General features: G+C 45.4%; 1 protein-coding gene across 3 annotated transcripts in view; it reads right to left on the reverse strand.

Moving 5' to 3' along the window:
- The window catches only part of KIF13B (kinesin family member 13B), a 156,344-nt gene that overhangs the window by 25,551 nt on the left and 113,541 nt on the right, over positions 1-17,252 (reverse strand). For all 3 annotated transcript variants that reach the window (XM_075997140.1, XM_075997139.1, XM_075997141.1), the window contains exons 30-36: positions 16,265-16,389; positions 14,993-15,169; positions 12,095-12,187; positions 8,620-8,772; positions 8,246-8,323; positions 6,977-7,030; positions 1,253-1,364 (exon numbers count right to left, since the gene is read on the reverse strand). In XM_075997140.1, the coding sequence (XP_075853255.1) occupies positions 1,253-1,364; positions 6,977-7,030; positions 8,246-8,323; positions 8,620-8,772; positions 12,095-12,187; positions 14,993-15,169; positions 16,265-16,389 (792 nt within the window). The remainder of the gene's footprint in view (positions 1-1,252; positions 1,365-6,976; positions 7,031-8,245; positions 8,324-8,619; positions 8,773-12,094; positions 12,188-14,992; positions 15,170-16,264; positions 16,390-17,252) is intronic.

The raw sequence follows: 17,252 nt of genomic DNA on the forward strand, positions 1-17,252 counted from the left end.
AGAAAGGGAAGTGGAGACACAATTTTCACAGTCACACTTGGATATTTAATGCCCTCTTCTCAGGAATTAATAGAATAGGCCTCCCCAAAACCACTAAGGACATAGAAGATTTAAACAAGGCCATCAACCACACTGACCTCATTTGATACATACAGAACACAATGCCCCCAAAACACAACAGTGCACATAGAATGTTCACCAAGATAGAACACAATCTGGGACATAAAATAAACCTCAAAAGTTTTCAGAAGACTGAAATATTGACTAATCTGTTCCCTGATCATAATAAAATTAAATAAGAAATAATGTTACCTAATATCCAAATACACAAAAATGAATTAACATGCTATTCAATAAAGAAGAAATCATAGGGGAATTTAAAAATACTCTGAATAGAATAACAAAAGCACAACATACCAAAATATGTGAAATATAGAAAGAAATTTTAAAAATCAAGGAAATAGAAAATAAAGAAAATTAACAAAGTCAAAAGTTGGTTCTGTGAGATTAATATATCTCACAAACCTGTTGCAAAAATATTCAAGAAAATAAAAATTATCAGTATCAGAATAAAAAGAATAAACATCACAAGAGATCCTACAAATATCAAAAGAGTAATGTGACATTTATGAAAATAAATTTAATAATCTAGATGAAATAGAAAATTCCCTGAAAGACATAACTTAGAAAAACTGACTCATAAAAAGATAGAAAAATCTAAATAACCCTGTATCACAGAAACTCAAGTCACAATTTAAAATATTCCCAATAAGAAGGTTCCAGGCCCAGAGAGTGTCACTAGGGAATTCTGTCAAACATTTAAGGAAGAAGGAATACCAATCTTACATAAACTCCTCCAGAAAACAAGATGAGGAAAAGTATCTCCCAAGTCATTTTATGAAGCCAATGCAAACATGTAAACTTAACAAAGACATGAATATGGGAAAATAAAAAAAATTACAGATATTCATTATAGAGCACATACCCCCAAAACCCTAACAAAATATTAGCCAAGAGAGTCCAGCAATGCAAAGGATTATAGACCAAGATCAAGTGGTATTAATCAGAGGAATACAAGATAAATTCAACATTCCAAAACCAATGTAACTCAACTTGTTAAGACAAGACAGGGGAAAATCCAGATGGACACTAACTAGTAGAACAGAGTTTGCCTGGCAGGAAATCCTCACTGAAACTTTCTGACAGTGCTCACACTTCCTGACAGCAATTGAGAAATGAAAAGAGAGCTTACCTGCATCGGGGGAATGGTTGTTCTGGGGAGAAACAGGCAGGGCCGGGGGGCCTGCAGCCACTCCTCTGGACGCTGTGGTCTGGGATACATCCTGCTGACTTTCCCACCGGCCCTGGGAAGGACAGAGTGGGTAACCTTGTTTCAAATTTATCAATTAACAAAAAAAATTGAAGATATTCAAGAGAAAAACTAATATATAATCATTGACGCTTTAGTCCCTTTACAGGACATGGTAAGTTTGATTACATGAGCACGTTTCTTTCTTATACTTATCTTAATGTTGTATTAATATTAATTTCCCTAACAACAACAGCGCCCCACATTTGGATTGCACCCCATTTTAAAATTCCTAATGGGTTCTACCTGAATATTCTTTCTACTACGTATATCAAGTTGCCTCCCCACAAAATGTGGATGTACAAGGATTTTCCTTTCCCTTAGTCCTCCCTTAAGTTCCGCCTCTGAGGTTGCTGCTGCTGTCCCGCCTCTAGACCCCTTCCTCACCCCGCTCCCACCCCAGAAACCCGGGGACGCTCTACTGTCGGAAGATGCCTCCCCTCTCTGCAGCAGCATGTATCTGCATCCATTCACACACAGTTCATAAAAGTCAAAATTCTCAGTATATTACCAAGACTCTCCCTATTAACAGTTATTGAAGATAAATTCCAGTTAAATCCAAGTCACATAACCACAAGTTCTCAATTACACAAGTCTCTGAATTAACAAATTTTATTGTATTCTCAGCCTATTTTATAAATTCCCGTTCAAGAGATTCCATCAGTTGATGGATTAAAAGACCATTCCTAAATCCCATAGTAAGCTGTAAAACGGCTATGCCTTTAAAGCACTTTTAACATCAGCCCTGTCTAATGAAGAAATAAACCCCAACCACGTTACTGGTACAAAATTCGGTAAGAAATGAGCTACAAATCATTTAAATGCTTTAAGTTCCCTTTGATCCTCTGATAATCACGAACGCCTTTTTCACTAGGGTTTAATAATGGTCTGTAATACGAGTTTAAGCTAGTGTTTCACAGATGAATGACCCTGATGATTAACTCAAGTTTTCTTTACTAATTGCCTGAAAAGCAGGGTGAAACAGCAGGTTCTGGGCTGCTCTCGGAGATGGATCGAGGTGGAAAGGCTCGTTGGGTTTCGGACACGTATTGGAAAGCTATCCACTCTTAGCAGCAACCTAAGCACTGACCATAAAAGTCAATGACCCTAAGTGATCGGGATCCTGTATTCTCAGAGAATGCCTCTTTTCCCTAGGAACCCTCAGCCCTCAATAACATTCTTAAAAATGGTGTGACATCCAGCATTCGTTAGAAAGCAAGGAACACAAAACAGACACGAACACACATCAGGGCAACTACGAACTCTGAACTGCTTCACTGAGGAGTGCCAGCGCTCCTATGAACCACACGCTGACTTCCATGCTTTTTAATGTTTTGCTAAATTGTTTTGCATTTAAACTTAATCACCTGTCTGGGAAGTGGTGGCTGTGTACTCTAGGATATCACAATCAGGTGACTGGCGCTAAGGTCAATAATCTTAGGAGTTTCTCAGGGGAAGAAAAGCCCTGTGCTTTTGTTTACAGTGTCAAGCTTATACAAGGTTGTTCCGAAGACAACTTGCTTAATTTGCGAATAAATCCATTTTCATATTTCAGATTTGCTCCCTTGTTTGGCAGCTGGCATAGCTGCAGTCTGTCCCTTAGGAAAACTTGAGTAGCTGATTTGGAGTCAGCACCTGGGCTGTTCGACGTAGAACAGGCCAGTGACAAATCATGTAGGTGTCACCTCTTCCCCGAGGCACCCTCAGCGCTCTGCCGGCTTCGAGGGTAATTTTTCCCAGCCGGCACTCCTACACACAACGCTCTGCCACGTGGGAATAGAAGCGGTAACTCACTGTCTCACGCACTCAGATATCCCGGGGGACAGCATCTGAAAAGGGTGTGCGTAGTACGTGGACTCCGCCTGGGCCATTTTGCTAGCCCTGTGGGATGATGAAAAACTGAGACGCAGCTCGCTTCTGTCCTCTACCTTGACAGTCATCCTCACTTGGGATCCTCACGCGCTCCCTGTCCCTGGGTCCCACTGCCCAGAGACAGAGCTCTCATTCAGAGGGACCAAAAAATTCGGCTGATAAACTGGGTACAACACACTCTTCCCTCCTCCAGCTGCCAGCCACGGATCTCCGGGGAGGGACTCCACGCCCTGTCTTCACTCCGCTCTGCACAGCCACTCCCGTGCCAGGATGGAACCTGTGGCTCGGGGTCCTGCCACACAGACTGTCCCCCAGGGACAAGGCAATGATTACTTTCCAATAAATTTTATATGCGTGGCTGCTCTAGACTTATCCTCCCTTTACTGAAATGTTGGGGACGACAAAAAAAAAAAAAAAAAAAAATGAAGCGGCCCAGTTAAATGTACTTCAGAGGGAGATGAACTCAGGCCGATGAAAACATAAGAACTTCACAAGACACTGGACTCTGGCTCTCTCCGTAGCTCCGCTCTAGCAGCGAGCAGGATAACTTACTGCTACCACAGTGATGTACACTCCACCGCCCGGAATCTACAAAGATAAGCCTCTGATCTGTTTCTGACATGCTCGTGTCGATCGATTTCAGAGCCGGCTGTGGCGAGGGTGTACAGGAGAAGCCCCTGGCTTTGTTCCGAGCCCCTCAACTAGCTTCCTCATTATTAGGGAGTCTCTGTCCTCACGGGGGAAGTCCAAAAAATAAAATCCGACTCGATCCAGCAGTTCTTTGCATCTAGCGCTGTGTGTAACAGTGAAGGGGAACACGCAAGCGCGCAGGGGCTCCTACGTGAGGACGTGCTCGGTCCCCCGGGCGCCTACGGCTTTCCTGTCCCTGCTCCTATGCCAGGCACAGCCTGTTTGGGTTTTCCTTACTGGAATCTGGTTTGGGTCAGGACAGTGACGACGCTAAATAAAGACAAGCGCCGGTGACATCTCAGGTCCAAAGACACCTTTTCACGCGACTCCCGCCTGGCAGCACCTTCACCAGGCTGTGCCGACGGCGCCGGCGTTCCGGAAGGCGCGCGGCCGAAACGCACAGCCCAGCTTTGCTAGCTGGCATTTGCTCCGGCTGTTCTCTGATGTTAACTTCATCAACAACTCCAACCAGAAGGTGACAAACGTGCTACTTACTAGTTTATTAAAATATAATTTCCCCTAAAGTGACTTTAGAAATGACGGCGTTTTGTCGAGTGTCCCTTGTGTTGCAGAGGACCTCGGCGCACAGCCTCCCGAGGTGGAAAGACCAGTCACGCGCCGAAATTAACTCTGCACCCAGCACCCGTCGGTCTCCGGAGATGGCCACGAAGAGCCTGTGAAGTCGTCACTACACCAACCAAGAATATGCTTACGATGATGATGAACAGCCAATAACAGGGAATGGTAACATCAGTATTTTTAACTGAAAGGTTCATCCCAAGAGTGACTTTATTTTAGGCCCTATGGTGAATGTAAAATTTGGAATAGTTAATCAAATTCTATTTTTTCGTTTAAGATTAGTTAGTTCATCAATTCGGTCTTGGTGTAGCAGCAACAAGGAAGGGCTGGAAAACAGGGCTGGTCTAACTCCAAGTGTCACTAGGCCAAACCGTGAGTTTGGTTTTAGAAACTGACCACTTCTTCTCACCTCCCAGTGGCCCTAATCCTACCAGAGTCTTCCGCTCCTGCCCCCTGCCACCCTCTCAGTGTCACTCTAGTGCCCGATTGAGGACTCCGTGCTCCGACACTTGCTGAAAACTAAGAGGGCTGGGGGGAGACATGACCCTGCCTGTCCTCGCTTCTGGACATTATTCCCACTGCCCCTCGTGGTCCTGTGTGGTGTGGTGGCATGTGGCATGGAAGATGCAGCACACGGACCCTGCAATCTATGATCTGACATGTCATCAGCATCAGAGGGACAGACACGTGGACTCACAGGACACAGAGACCCCAGAGACAGCGCACGCGAGTTGCAGTCACAACTGTCTCCCCCCAGGAGGCCTGTTACTCCCTGGCTCATCTGTGAGGCCCCTCCCGTCCAGGTGCTGCCCGCACACTCCCGCCACGCGGCCTCGCCCAGGGGCACCGTCCTGAACACAGCAGGCTCCCTCGGCCCCCAGCGGCGCCTCTCCCCAGCCTCGTGAGACCTGGGCCCCCTGCAGTGGGCAGCTCAGGAATGACGCCCGCCCTGCGGCCTCCTATGCTCCCTGGGTGATGTCCGCGGGCGTCCACCCCTGCCACGCTCCAGCTGTACCTACGTGCCCTGTCACAACGTCTGCTCCTCCTTGCGTGCTGACTGGTGTGGATGAGCCACGGTCACTTTCTTTGGGGTGGACACCACTGCTTTCTACCACGTCTCCTTTTTTAGAGGGGAAACTGAGCAGAGTTAGAAAAGTTCAAGAATTCTGGCCAGTTCTTTCCGGGACCTTACAACTGAAGATTTGGGTTAGATCCATTTCCCCCAAAACAGAGAGAGTCATGTTTTTTTCTTGTAAATATATTTTCCTTAGGACATTTTATTTATATTTAAAAATGACTCTACAATTTTTCCAAAAACTCTGCTTTCTTCAGGTAATCACAACTTACGCTAAGCTTAGCTAATCAAGCCCATTGTTGGCTGAGTATGAGCAAGTACCGAACTCTAGCACACGTGCAGAGACCTGCGTCCACGCGGGTCACCACGTGAGCCGATGAGCAGCAGCAATTTATATGTCTGTAAACATATGTATTACCGCAGGCAGACGACTGGTAATCTAGATCTTGCAAATGTCATGGGTTCATCAACCTCATCTCTACCGTTCTCCCAAGTTGTCATAAGGAAAATGTCAAACATACAAAAACAGTGTAGAGTAATGGACAACAGAAATAGTACAATGGACTCCACTCCGCCTTAACTTTGCACTCGCTTGCTTTTCTCTCATCATCCACTTCACATTATCCACACTCGACATCCGACTGCAAAGGGTTAATAGTTACCGTGAAACAGCCTGTCTCTGTGACCGACTCCTATCCCCACCACCCCAGATCATGTAACGACATCTCTTCACAGCACCCATCCCGCAGGACAGCACCCACCACTGCCCTCCCGAGGGCTGCGACGTCAATTCCGAGCGAGCAGCGCACAGCCGACGCTGCCAGCTCTCACCCGGCCCCTCAAAAGCGACAGGCGCTGACGGTGATGTGTGGCATTCAGGCACAACAGTTTCAAGGCATGCCAACCTCTTTTAAGTATTATCTATGCTTGAAACTCTGTTCAATAGGGAAAGCTCTATTAACAAGGAAACAGATAAATTCCAGCTAACAAAACTTCTGTTTCCTTATTTTTCTTTCTTCTAACAAATAATACTAAATTTTAGGCACAATTTTCTTATTTCTCATAAAGTTTTCAATCATCATTTCAATACCTGACTATTAAAAATCTGATTTAAGGTTCCTTTTCTGAAAGAAATGGGAAGAAAATTTTAGACAGAAATACGAACTTTAGCAAAACAACTTGTTTTTAACCCTGATAGTAAAGGGGTCTAGTAAACCTTATTTTAACTGGCAGGTTAAAAGAGATGAATTCTACACACTTTCCAATAAATTTCACATAGTACAGGGAGTAGGAGAGATTCTGGCATGCAAAAGCAACATGTGATATTTGAGGAGATCAAAGCTAAAAGGGAAGTAAGTCTCAGACTGATGCAAACAGTTCTGAACACTCACTTTGTTGCTGCCGAGACTGTAGGATGGGATGAGATCCTGTCGGCTTCCAGACCACTGAGGAAAAAAGACAGGAGGATTAGTCCTTTGTGTGCCCAATACACAGCACACGGTCCAGGACGCGCAGGGCTTAGACCCAGTCACCCAGGGGCAAAGCTGGAAGGCAGCAGGGGGGTTGCCGAGGCCAGCGCTGCAGACTAGTGGCCTTTGGACACTGAGAACAAGGACTCGGTTACCAATGATTTTCGGATGCGAGGTTCATGTAAGACCTGGACGTCCGGTTTACGCTGCGGCAACACCAAGAGATGCCGCATTTGCTGACGCCCTTCTGTTTGAAGGGTGCCAGGTTACTGTTATCTTACCATGGTCTGAGCTCATCATCCCTTTTCTCTGGGTATTTGTAGCAAATACGAACTCACAAACTTTATTTTAAACTATCAGATCCCAAATACCAAGTTCTCTGCATAGATCAGTATACTTTAATATGTTGAAGATATTTACCTTGAATTAAAGTGGTATTTCTAAATGTCTGAGAATGGTCTCGATCTCAGGATGTCACTCTATGGTCGCTGTGGGGCCACACGGCTCTCCAGCCGGAAACCTTTCCTATTACTCACGCTTCTCCCTCAAACACCAGGCTAAGGTTAGCTGCCTTTTCTGACAATACTCGTACTGTGACTTTTCTTCTAAAGTGCTATGTTTTTCATATCTACATCTTTATCAAAAACAAGGAAAGGAGCAATAAATCTAGGGGCTGTAAGCATATTTCTCATGTGAAGAATTAGTCTCATGTTCAATATATCCATAAACTAACCTATGTTTTAAAAAACAACAAATTTAAGCCACCACTGTGAAACAAACCTAGCCTACTTTACTCATTTACACTACCCTGCATGGCCTGGAGCAATCGGTTTGTAAACCTAGTCCAGACTTCTCAATTTAAAAATAATTAGTTTAAGCTCAGAAAATGTCACTGGCTTGTCCTGGGCACTTGGCTAGTTTTAGTTTAGTTGCACAAACGTTCACTGAACGTCTACCGTCCACTCTAGGCAGTGGTGATTGGAAGATAAATGAGAAACATCCAGAAAGTGTAATACTTAAGGGACGGTTCCCCTAGCATATTAGTAGGAATAGGGGCAGAGGTACGCACAGACACCCAGGGAAGGAAGGACATCTGCGATGAGATTTACAGGTCGGAGAAGGGTTATTTAAGCAAAGACGAGGGAAAGGAGATCCTGGGCAGAGCACGGCGTTGGGATTCCCGGCACTCACCCTGTTCACGTTTGGAGAGCTGATGCTTCTCCTATTCAACTTCCCTTTTCCCGTTAACTGTTCCTTCACCGCAACTTCCTGTGAATGAGAAAACATACAGAGAAAAATGCGTATGAGACACGGCCCGAGAGCAAGACTGCCTCCTGCTCGGATGCACCGTCCCTAGACATTCCCAGTTATTTAAACAATGGCTGCTGCTGAACATGACCAAATGACCCCAGCTCGACCACTCTGGATTATTCGAAGTAAACTGCATTCTATATAGTAAACTCTTCAAAAGTTCAGATGCAACAACACTGGGAACCACAGAGAGCCACACATGGACCCCGCTGGGTCAGCACCACTGTCCTGGCCCTCCTGCCCGCCCGGCCGACCTGGCGGAGGCGGTCCAGGGTGAGCAGGTTCTCCACGGCCAGCACGCTGCGCAGGTACTTCTCGATGTGGGCCTCCGCGTCGGCCGACGCCGCGTTCTCCACGGTGGCCGCCATCCTCGCCAGCGCCTCCCGCTCCTCCACGCCCTGCGCGTCCTGCAGCCGGAAGGGTGTGCATTAAACCTGCTGCCGGAGGAAGCGAAGAAGCCTCCGGATCTATACGCAAGGAGTGCTGAGCAAACATCAACAGAATATATTCCAAAATCCCATTTTAAAGTCAGCTTTTGGAACTCAAGATTCATTTTTCCAATCTTGGTGACTGGCTACTGGGTTAACTTGAAAGGCTAGTTAAACACAGCGTTGCCGAAATACACCATAGTCTGGACAGAATCGTTCCCTATTCCCATTGCAAAAACCCCAAACAGCAACAAAACCATCACAGGGTTAGGAAGGACTTTGTAGGCTAGCTAGAAATATGACCACCATAACAGCAATATTCAGGAACATCTGCCCACCCTGCAACTAGGAGGGGAGCAAGAGAGGAGCTAGGATGACACAGAGGGTGGGGCCCAAACCGGCCCAGCAGGAAGTAGGCACGGTTCGGAGAACAGGATAGAAATAAGGTTTCGGCCCCACTACTGCGCAGCCTACTGCAGACGATGCATTCAGAACATGGCAGTTTCTAAAGCTGGCCTCAGCCCTCAACCCTGGAGTGGCAGAGGCAAGAGGCTCAGAGTGGAGCAAGAAGAAAGAGAGACAGTAAAGTCTCACGCACTGAACCTCCTGGTGGAGCCCGCCCATCCCTGCTCCTCTGGCGTGAGCTGGCCACACATACGAATGGGACAGTCCCAAGTGAGGGAGGGACTTCTTCAAGTATTTACTTATTTCAAGCAAAGTGGGTTCATAGCAAATTCCTCTCCTCAGGGAAAATCAGATACTTTATTTACTTGTGCATTTCTTATAATAATGTCAAAACTACAAAATGTACATCCATATGCCACCGCATCTTAAATGCCATCAACTGTAAGACAAAACATAATTTTATATACGACTAAGAAAAAAAAAACTCTGCCAATTAATTTTAGGATACCATCAATTATAAAACGCATTCTAACGACAAAGATATTTTTAAAGATTTAAATGAGCCTTAGAACAGATTAAAATATGGGAGGATTTGTAAGATGGCTTAAGTTCACAAAAACTTCGTCCCCTATAGTAACTCACTGGAGCCTGAACTCACTGGAGAAAGAAGGAACCGTTCTCATTTCCCGTATGACAAGAGAGGAAGGCCACATAATTAGCAGAGGACGCAAGACCAGAACTTATGTCTCCTGACCCCAGCAGAATAGTCTTTCACCACCCAGCACAAAATACTTTCAGTGTCTGCACGGACCAGACATTATCCTGATTTTGTGAGGACAGAAATAAACTGTCTCGTTGCTCCCTAGCCTGGGACCATTTGCTTTTGCCAAGATGCCCTCGTGGTTTCCATAACGTGGAACACAAAAAACTTTTGGGGGCTTTTTCATTGATAAAATTTGCTTACTAAGGGATCTTTTTGTTTTTAAATCTTTACACAATCAGCTTTATGTTTCACTTTTCCTTTATCACCAGGATTTGATCATGTGACAACAATGTTTGCCAGTTTGGCTGTTTAGCTAGTTATTAATATTAACAGCCCATCACCAGCAAATTAACTGATCAACACCTAAGTGGACACATAGGAATAACATTTATCGGGTGTTGGGCAGGTGGGGGGGAGGGGATGGGTGTATGCATACATAAATGCGCACCGTCTGGGGGATGGTCATGCTTGAAGCTCTGACTCAAGGGCGTAGGGGGGCAAGGGCAAGGGCAATATATGTAATCTTAACATTTGTACTCCCATAATATGCTGAAAAAAATATATATTAACAGCCCTGTCACATGAGGTTATGTTTATTTTCAAGCTGATTCCCCCACATTTATTCTCTTTTAAAACTTACCTAAGAACAAAAGCACATTTAAAATGGCTAAGAAAACTACAAGTGGGGGGGGGGGGGAGATGAAGGCAGAAAAGGGAAAAGGGAAGGCGGCTCAGTGTAGCCATCACTGCTGCTCAGCTGCATCCAAGCCACTTACTAAGATCTCAAACCACTGGAAAAACATGTGAAGTCTTTAGATACAGAGACTAAACAGCAAGACTCTAGCTAAACACATACGTATGCTTATTTTAAATCCTATAAGAGTGAATGAAGCACGCAGAGTAATCTATTACAGACCCAGGATTTTGCAGCTAGTCTGACTCTGCAAACAGGCTTCATTTTTAAATGTTCAGCAGGCTCCAAATTAAATAGTTAAATAGCCAATATTTACTGCATAAGTCTAACACTTGGAGGATCCAGGAAAGAGCTAGTTACTATGGGATGTTATCTGAGAGGGAAAGCATTTTGCAATATAAGATTATCTACAATAAAACCTAAGTACTGTGTAATCTATTTTTTCTTTTGTAAAAACTGATATTTGTATTCAAATATACACTGCCCTCTTATTGTTCAAATATTCAACAGAATCAATGGACAGATCCTACGCCAGGAAATGAGAGTGGTGCCGCGTTGCTGGTGTGGTCAGGGAGGGGTGTCCCCCACACCCTCACCCTTCCACTTCCGAGGAAGCTACGTCTCCACCCCCCACCCTCTCCCCATTTTTTGATGGTGATTGGGGAGAGGGGACTTTTCCTTTTTCACAGTCCTTCCTTAGGTCCCCCACGTCCCCTGCCCCTGCAAGGTGCACCCATCACCCAGCTGCGCCACTGCCTGGGGGAAAAACCTATTAATAATTCACGAATCACATATTAGGAAGAATGTGCAACATAAGCCACATCTTCCATCAAGCTTCTATCAGGTATAATTTTAAGCTCCACTTGTCTGAATTCTCTATCTCCATGAGTTTAGAAACACAAATAATAGTACTACTAACAAAATAATAGGTATAACAACAATAGAAATTACAATTTGTTTAGTATGCGTACAACAATTTATACCATTGTCTCCTTTACTCCTTAAAATCCCTGTGCAGATATGTCACTAACCCCACTTGGCAAAAAAATTTAGACTCAGAGTAATTTGCCCAAGTTGGTTACTAAGTGACAGAAACAAGACTTTTGTTTGAGTCCAAGATCAAATGTGGATCTCCATACTATGCTACGTCACCTCCCCTCATGGGTTACCTTCTTCTGTTCTATGAGTAAAAAGGTGTTGAATTGCTTTTCAAAAGAAAGGTTTTCTTCAACAAATTATTAAAACTCTAACTTTTAAAGCCACAAGTACATTTTACTATGAATCAAGAGTAGGAGATTCCTCTAAAAATCTACAGCATTTCCCTAAATATATCTTTTTACATCTTCATACATATTCCTTGGGTAGGTGACTTTTCAGGAAGTTAGCTCTTTTTAAAGGTTTATTTTTAGTAAGTTTGAAAATTGCATATGATCCTTCACCTCTGGAATATTGGAGACGATTTCAAAAGTCACTCCACAGCCAGGAATAGAACTTCGATGAGACATCCTTTTTAGGAGACTCTGAGCAAAACCCTGTAGAAAAACAAAACAGAACATATAGTTTCCCATCCCCCAAACTGAGTTTACTTTAACAAAAAGACAGCAGAAAGGACACTGTGTTCATTCCGACAAGAAGAAAGCAGAGCACATTTCCAGCATAAGTGAAATCCTGATCACCAAACAGTTTCCTTGACTTCATCCTAGCACAAACAGACGGCACAGAATCATTTTGTTAGATGCCTGCGGTGTGTGACTCGTCTCTATAACCAACACAGGAAAAGTACAAACTGTAAAGTGCAGAACCTGACACTAAGAACTGGATAAGCTCTGCTTAAATGCTACAGAAGTAAGGCTGTTGACTTCCACAGAATAAATGACCTTCCAGCTAAGCCGTAAACAGGGACTGGTGACGCTCACACTTTTATCCCCCCAGCTTGATGGACATCTTGTCCCATGAATATTGACAGGTTCAGGCATTAAATTCTTGACCAAAGCAGGATCGTTATGAAGAATGATTTAAGAGTGCACGGTCATTGTTTATGCTGACTGCGCGCCTTGCACAGTTAGAACTGAACTGTTGAATTAATGCACGGATGACTCATTTGGAGATGCTAATGCGGACACCCTGCAGGCTGGAGAGAGCGGCCACAGGGGTGGAGCACCCACCACTGGTGGACAAAGGTGGGCAGGAGAGGGACACGCAAGGGGCACCGAGCCTTTCCCCCCATGCAAAAGGGGAGGCAGAAATGTGAAAACCCCCCAAAAAAAATAGATCAAGCTAGTTGGTCTTAGCTAGCTTGTGTAATTTCACAAACCTATCTGGTAATTTATTTCATATTCATTGATCTTTAGTCAATTTCTTAAAACACTTTAGCATCTCAGAATGCAGACAGATTGTTTATTTCATCCCTTCCCTCCCTGACTTCAGCCTTGCAGTGCTGGGACAAGGCCAGTTACACTGGTAGAGCCAGTTACAGCTTTTTATAGGGGCAGTGGAGGAAGGTATGGGTGCTACTGTTGTCTTGTCGCGTTTGTTTTCTACTTGTATGGATTTAGTGAAACTGACCTGCACGCATTAAGGTCATCATGGAAGGCTCTGTTCTTGCTACAAAGAAGCAATTTGGGGGAAAGAAATATTTGAAATTGAGAGGGAAAATGGCACGCCTTAAAATTATTTCAATCAGGAAATAAAAAAACAAATAAAAAAAACGTGGAAACTTGTCCCTACAGTTAAAAAAAAAAAAATCCAAACAGACAGTAGAAACATAGTGACTCCACAATGTCCCTTTTCTGTTGGAGACTCTGCAGGGCCAGTGGTTGTGGCCAGGTAAGCGTCAGGGCCTGGCACCCAGGACGTCTGACTCTGAAATGGAAGATCACTCTTCCAAATGCTCCCCAGGAGCAGGGTGTCTTTTTCAGTCCCTCACAGGCTTACGAGAAAAGGGCGACAGCGATCGGGAGACACGCCATACACGTCTCCGGCTAACCCCGCGACCCGCGTTTTATTGATGTTGGATCGCCAAGCTAAAGAGCTGCAATTTTAACAGCATTACCGCCAGTCTTCATTTCAAAGATTGATATCAGTGTGACATTTAGAACTAAAGATTAATTTTTAGGGGTGGAGATTACATCTAGGAGCCCGTCAACCATGACTGTGCTCTTTTAAACGAAAAGAGTTTCATCTATCCTGGTTTTAGTCAGTGTATGGAGAATGCCTCAAGAAAGGGAGATAAGACAGTTACAAAGGATCTCCAGATGCCATCTCCCAAGTCCTCCCATTTGCAAAACCAGTGACAGGAAGAGTGTGAGTTCTTATGCAGACGTTCTCCACTAAACCCCTTCATGTGGCATGAGGTCCTCCACAATCTGGCTGCAGCTACGGTGAAGGCCACGGTCCTTGGCACACCCAGTCCACCTTGTCACACTGTGCTTCTCACAGTCCCCAGACCCTGCCCTGTTCCTCCTTCCTCACGCTCTCCGCACGTGCATTTCCCCTCTCCACGCATCACCCATCTGCCGTCCTTTTCCTGGTCACACCCCTCTTGTGCAAAGTGCCAGCTCAGATGCGGCCCTCCTCTTCCAAGCCTTCCCTGACTTCCTCAGTCGGAACTCTTCCTTCTTTCACCTGCAACCTCACAGCGAGTGGTGACCACCTGCCCTACGACTCTTATCCCAGCATGGAGCAGGTGCCTGTTTAGGTATCTACATATGCAAATCAACTTGGCTCAGGACACAGACTGTTGTGTGTGTGTGTGTGTGTGTGTGTGTGTGTGTGTGTGAGAGAGAGAGAGAGAGAGAGATGGGGTCTTGCTATGCTGCCCAGGCTAGTCTTGAACTCCTGCACTCAAGTGATCCTCCTGCCTCAGCCTCCTAAGTAGCTGGGACTACAGGCATGTACCACTGTGCCCAGCTCACTTCTCATTCACCTTTGGATCCCAAAGCCAAATATACGAATCCAAGACTGCAAGGGAAAAGCTCTGGACAGAGGAGGGTCAGCGGCCCCTGCTGAGGAGCTAACGGCTGGCCTGCCAGGGGCCTCCTCGCCGTGCAGGACCCACGTGAACTTGCCCATCCCATGGCTGTGTGGCACCCACAAGAATGACTGCAGTTTGTGAACTTGCCGTAAGAGAGATTCAGCGTGACAATTTAATACTCCAGGAAGGATGTTGGGATGACACGCTTGGGGCCTGCAGGACAGAGAGTGACAGGGACCAGGAAAAGCAAAGCTGGGTGCTCCCCACCCCGTCTGGACGGTGGCCCGAGCACCCCCGCCGCACCCCCACCCTTGTGCCGCACCTGCGGTTAAAGTCATTTCTTCCACCAGAACCGAAGACTCACCTGCCGGCCGTGAACGTGGACGCAGACCCTCTTGCGCAACACCAGCTGCATGTCGGCCGGGTGGCTCAGCTGCACGGTGACGCGCACGATCAGAAACACCCGCTCGTCGCCGGGCGTGCCCTTGCTGAGCTGGGCGCAGCCATGCACCGCCGAGTCCCAGGAGGCTTCTGCTTTAACCTGCGGAGCAGACAGAAAACGCCTGTCCCTTTTCTCCAAAGAAACAAAAACGCTCTCGAGGGAACTACCTCGGCTTGGGCTGGAGGGGGACATGCCGGCCACCAGCGAAGTTCTAGCGTGAGAACCGCCAGGCACGACGACGGAACGTGAGGGCGCGACCTCAGTCCTCAGCCTGGAGGATGCAGAGCATGACGTTCCCGGCTGGGCTGTTTTTAAAATTCTTTTATTTTATAAAATGTGCAAATATCCAGAAACGTTGCAAAAATTCAGCACAGTGACGTCCTATGTACCTCACATCGTGTACCTATGTACCTTCTTCACCCATCGACTGTTAGCATGTGGTCACTTTTGCTTCTCTTTCTCACAGTGCACAAACATTATTAGTATTGCTGAATCACTTTTGAGTAAACTGCACACAATTATCACATTCAGAAAATTTAACATCGATACATTATTTAATACAAAATCCATGTTCAAATTTTTCAGTTTTCCCAGCCCAGGATAACAAACTGCATTGAGCTGTCACGTCCCTCTAGCCTATTTTAACCTCAAATCTTGCCTGGGCCTTTCTTGGTCGTGTTTGACACAGACGGGAAGGGCGCAGACCCGCTGTTGTACAGAATGTACCACCATCAGGGGTGTCTCATGGTTTCCTCCGCATTAGGTTCAAGTTTTGCATCTTAGTTAGGGACATCACTAAGTAATGTCGTGTTCTTAGAGCATCACACACCAGCTTACCCCTCCTGCAAATATTCTACAATATAATTTTTCAAACATACTCAAACTTAGAGAATAAACTCCCCTGCTATACCCATCACTCAGATTCAACCACTAAAATCAAGATTTCGACACATTGCCTTCAATGATCCTTTTTTGCCTTTTTAAGAAATCCTTACACAAGAATTCCAAAGCAGATCCCAAACATCGTGCCATTTCACCTCCCCATGCTGGAAGTCATAATGAAAAGTTTTCATTCGTGTATTCTAAGATATGTAAGCACTGAAATGATCCTCTTGCTGATGGTTTCAAAAAACTCCAGGAAACCATAAGGAAATCACTTTTTTATCTGATCTCCCCGAGTGACGCTGCACTCACCTCTCCTTCATGATGTTTTACAATCTGCAACTCAAAGAACTCTTCTTCCTCTTCCCCCGTCAGCGTGGCATCCCACCCACCAGCTTCTGGGTCATCGAGATTATCCTGAGAGCTGAAATCATCAGCTAAAAGCAAAGACGCTCCAGTAAATACTGAGATCGTTTTAAAGGATAACCCTCCCAGCTAAATCTCCATGTGCTTATTAAAATTCTTCTGCTTCCAATTTCATTTGCTTTTTGCTCCGAAATCTTCGTGACACTGATGATAACCATTCAAAAGTTCACAGATCTTAGAGACAGAAAGTGCCTCAAGAAATTATCTAAATAGCCTCATTTATGCCTTATTTTTCATTTATAAAGCAAATGAAGCCAAGATACCTAAGAGGTTATCCAATGTCCGCTCATAAATGTCAATGAGAGGATTATAACTCAAATTTCACCTTTTAGCACACTGAAGAAATGAGAAATAAGCAACAGTGACTCCAGTAAAGTTTGACAAAAGGATCCACAGCTCCATGTGCCAGAAACTGAGTGCTGTCCCACGGCCCCCCAGCTCCCTGCCACGGTGGCCTGTGAGCAGACACCAAAGTGCCTTTTCTAGTAAGTGGCGTGTTGGAGCCAAGAACATGCCTAAGGCCAACCAAAGTCCTGATCATCTCTGCGGATATCCAGACTAACTGGTCTTCCTTATTTTGTTCCACTTTCTCACACACCACCGACTACATACATGAGTCCCTCACCCATCTAGGATGCCTAACAGAGAAACAGGCCAGAGCCACCCTCGGTCCCCAAGCTTCAAGAGAACAACAAGTTGGGACAGGCTCTCACAGCAGTGCAATAAGGAAGAAGCTCCCACCCCAGCAGGCTGCCAGATAACGGTGGCAAAGCTCAGTGTTACTCCCTAACTCTGCACGCTTATAAAAACCTTCCATGTAAGTAAGCTAAGTAGCACAGGATGCTAATATATATAACTCACTGTCAGCCCAGTG

The sequence above is a fragment of the Microcebus murinus genome, chromosome 24 (genome assembly GCF_040939455.1).
Source record: "Microcebus murinus isolate Inina chromosome 24, M.murinus_Inina_mat1.0, whole genome shotgun sequence".
Lineage (NCBI taxonomy): Eukaryota > Metazoa > Chordata > Mammalia > Primates > Cheirogaleidae > Microcebus > Microcebus murinus.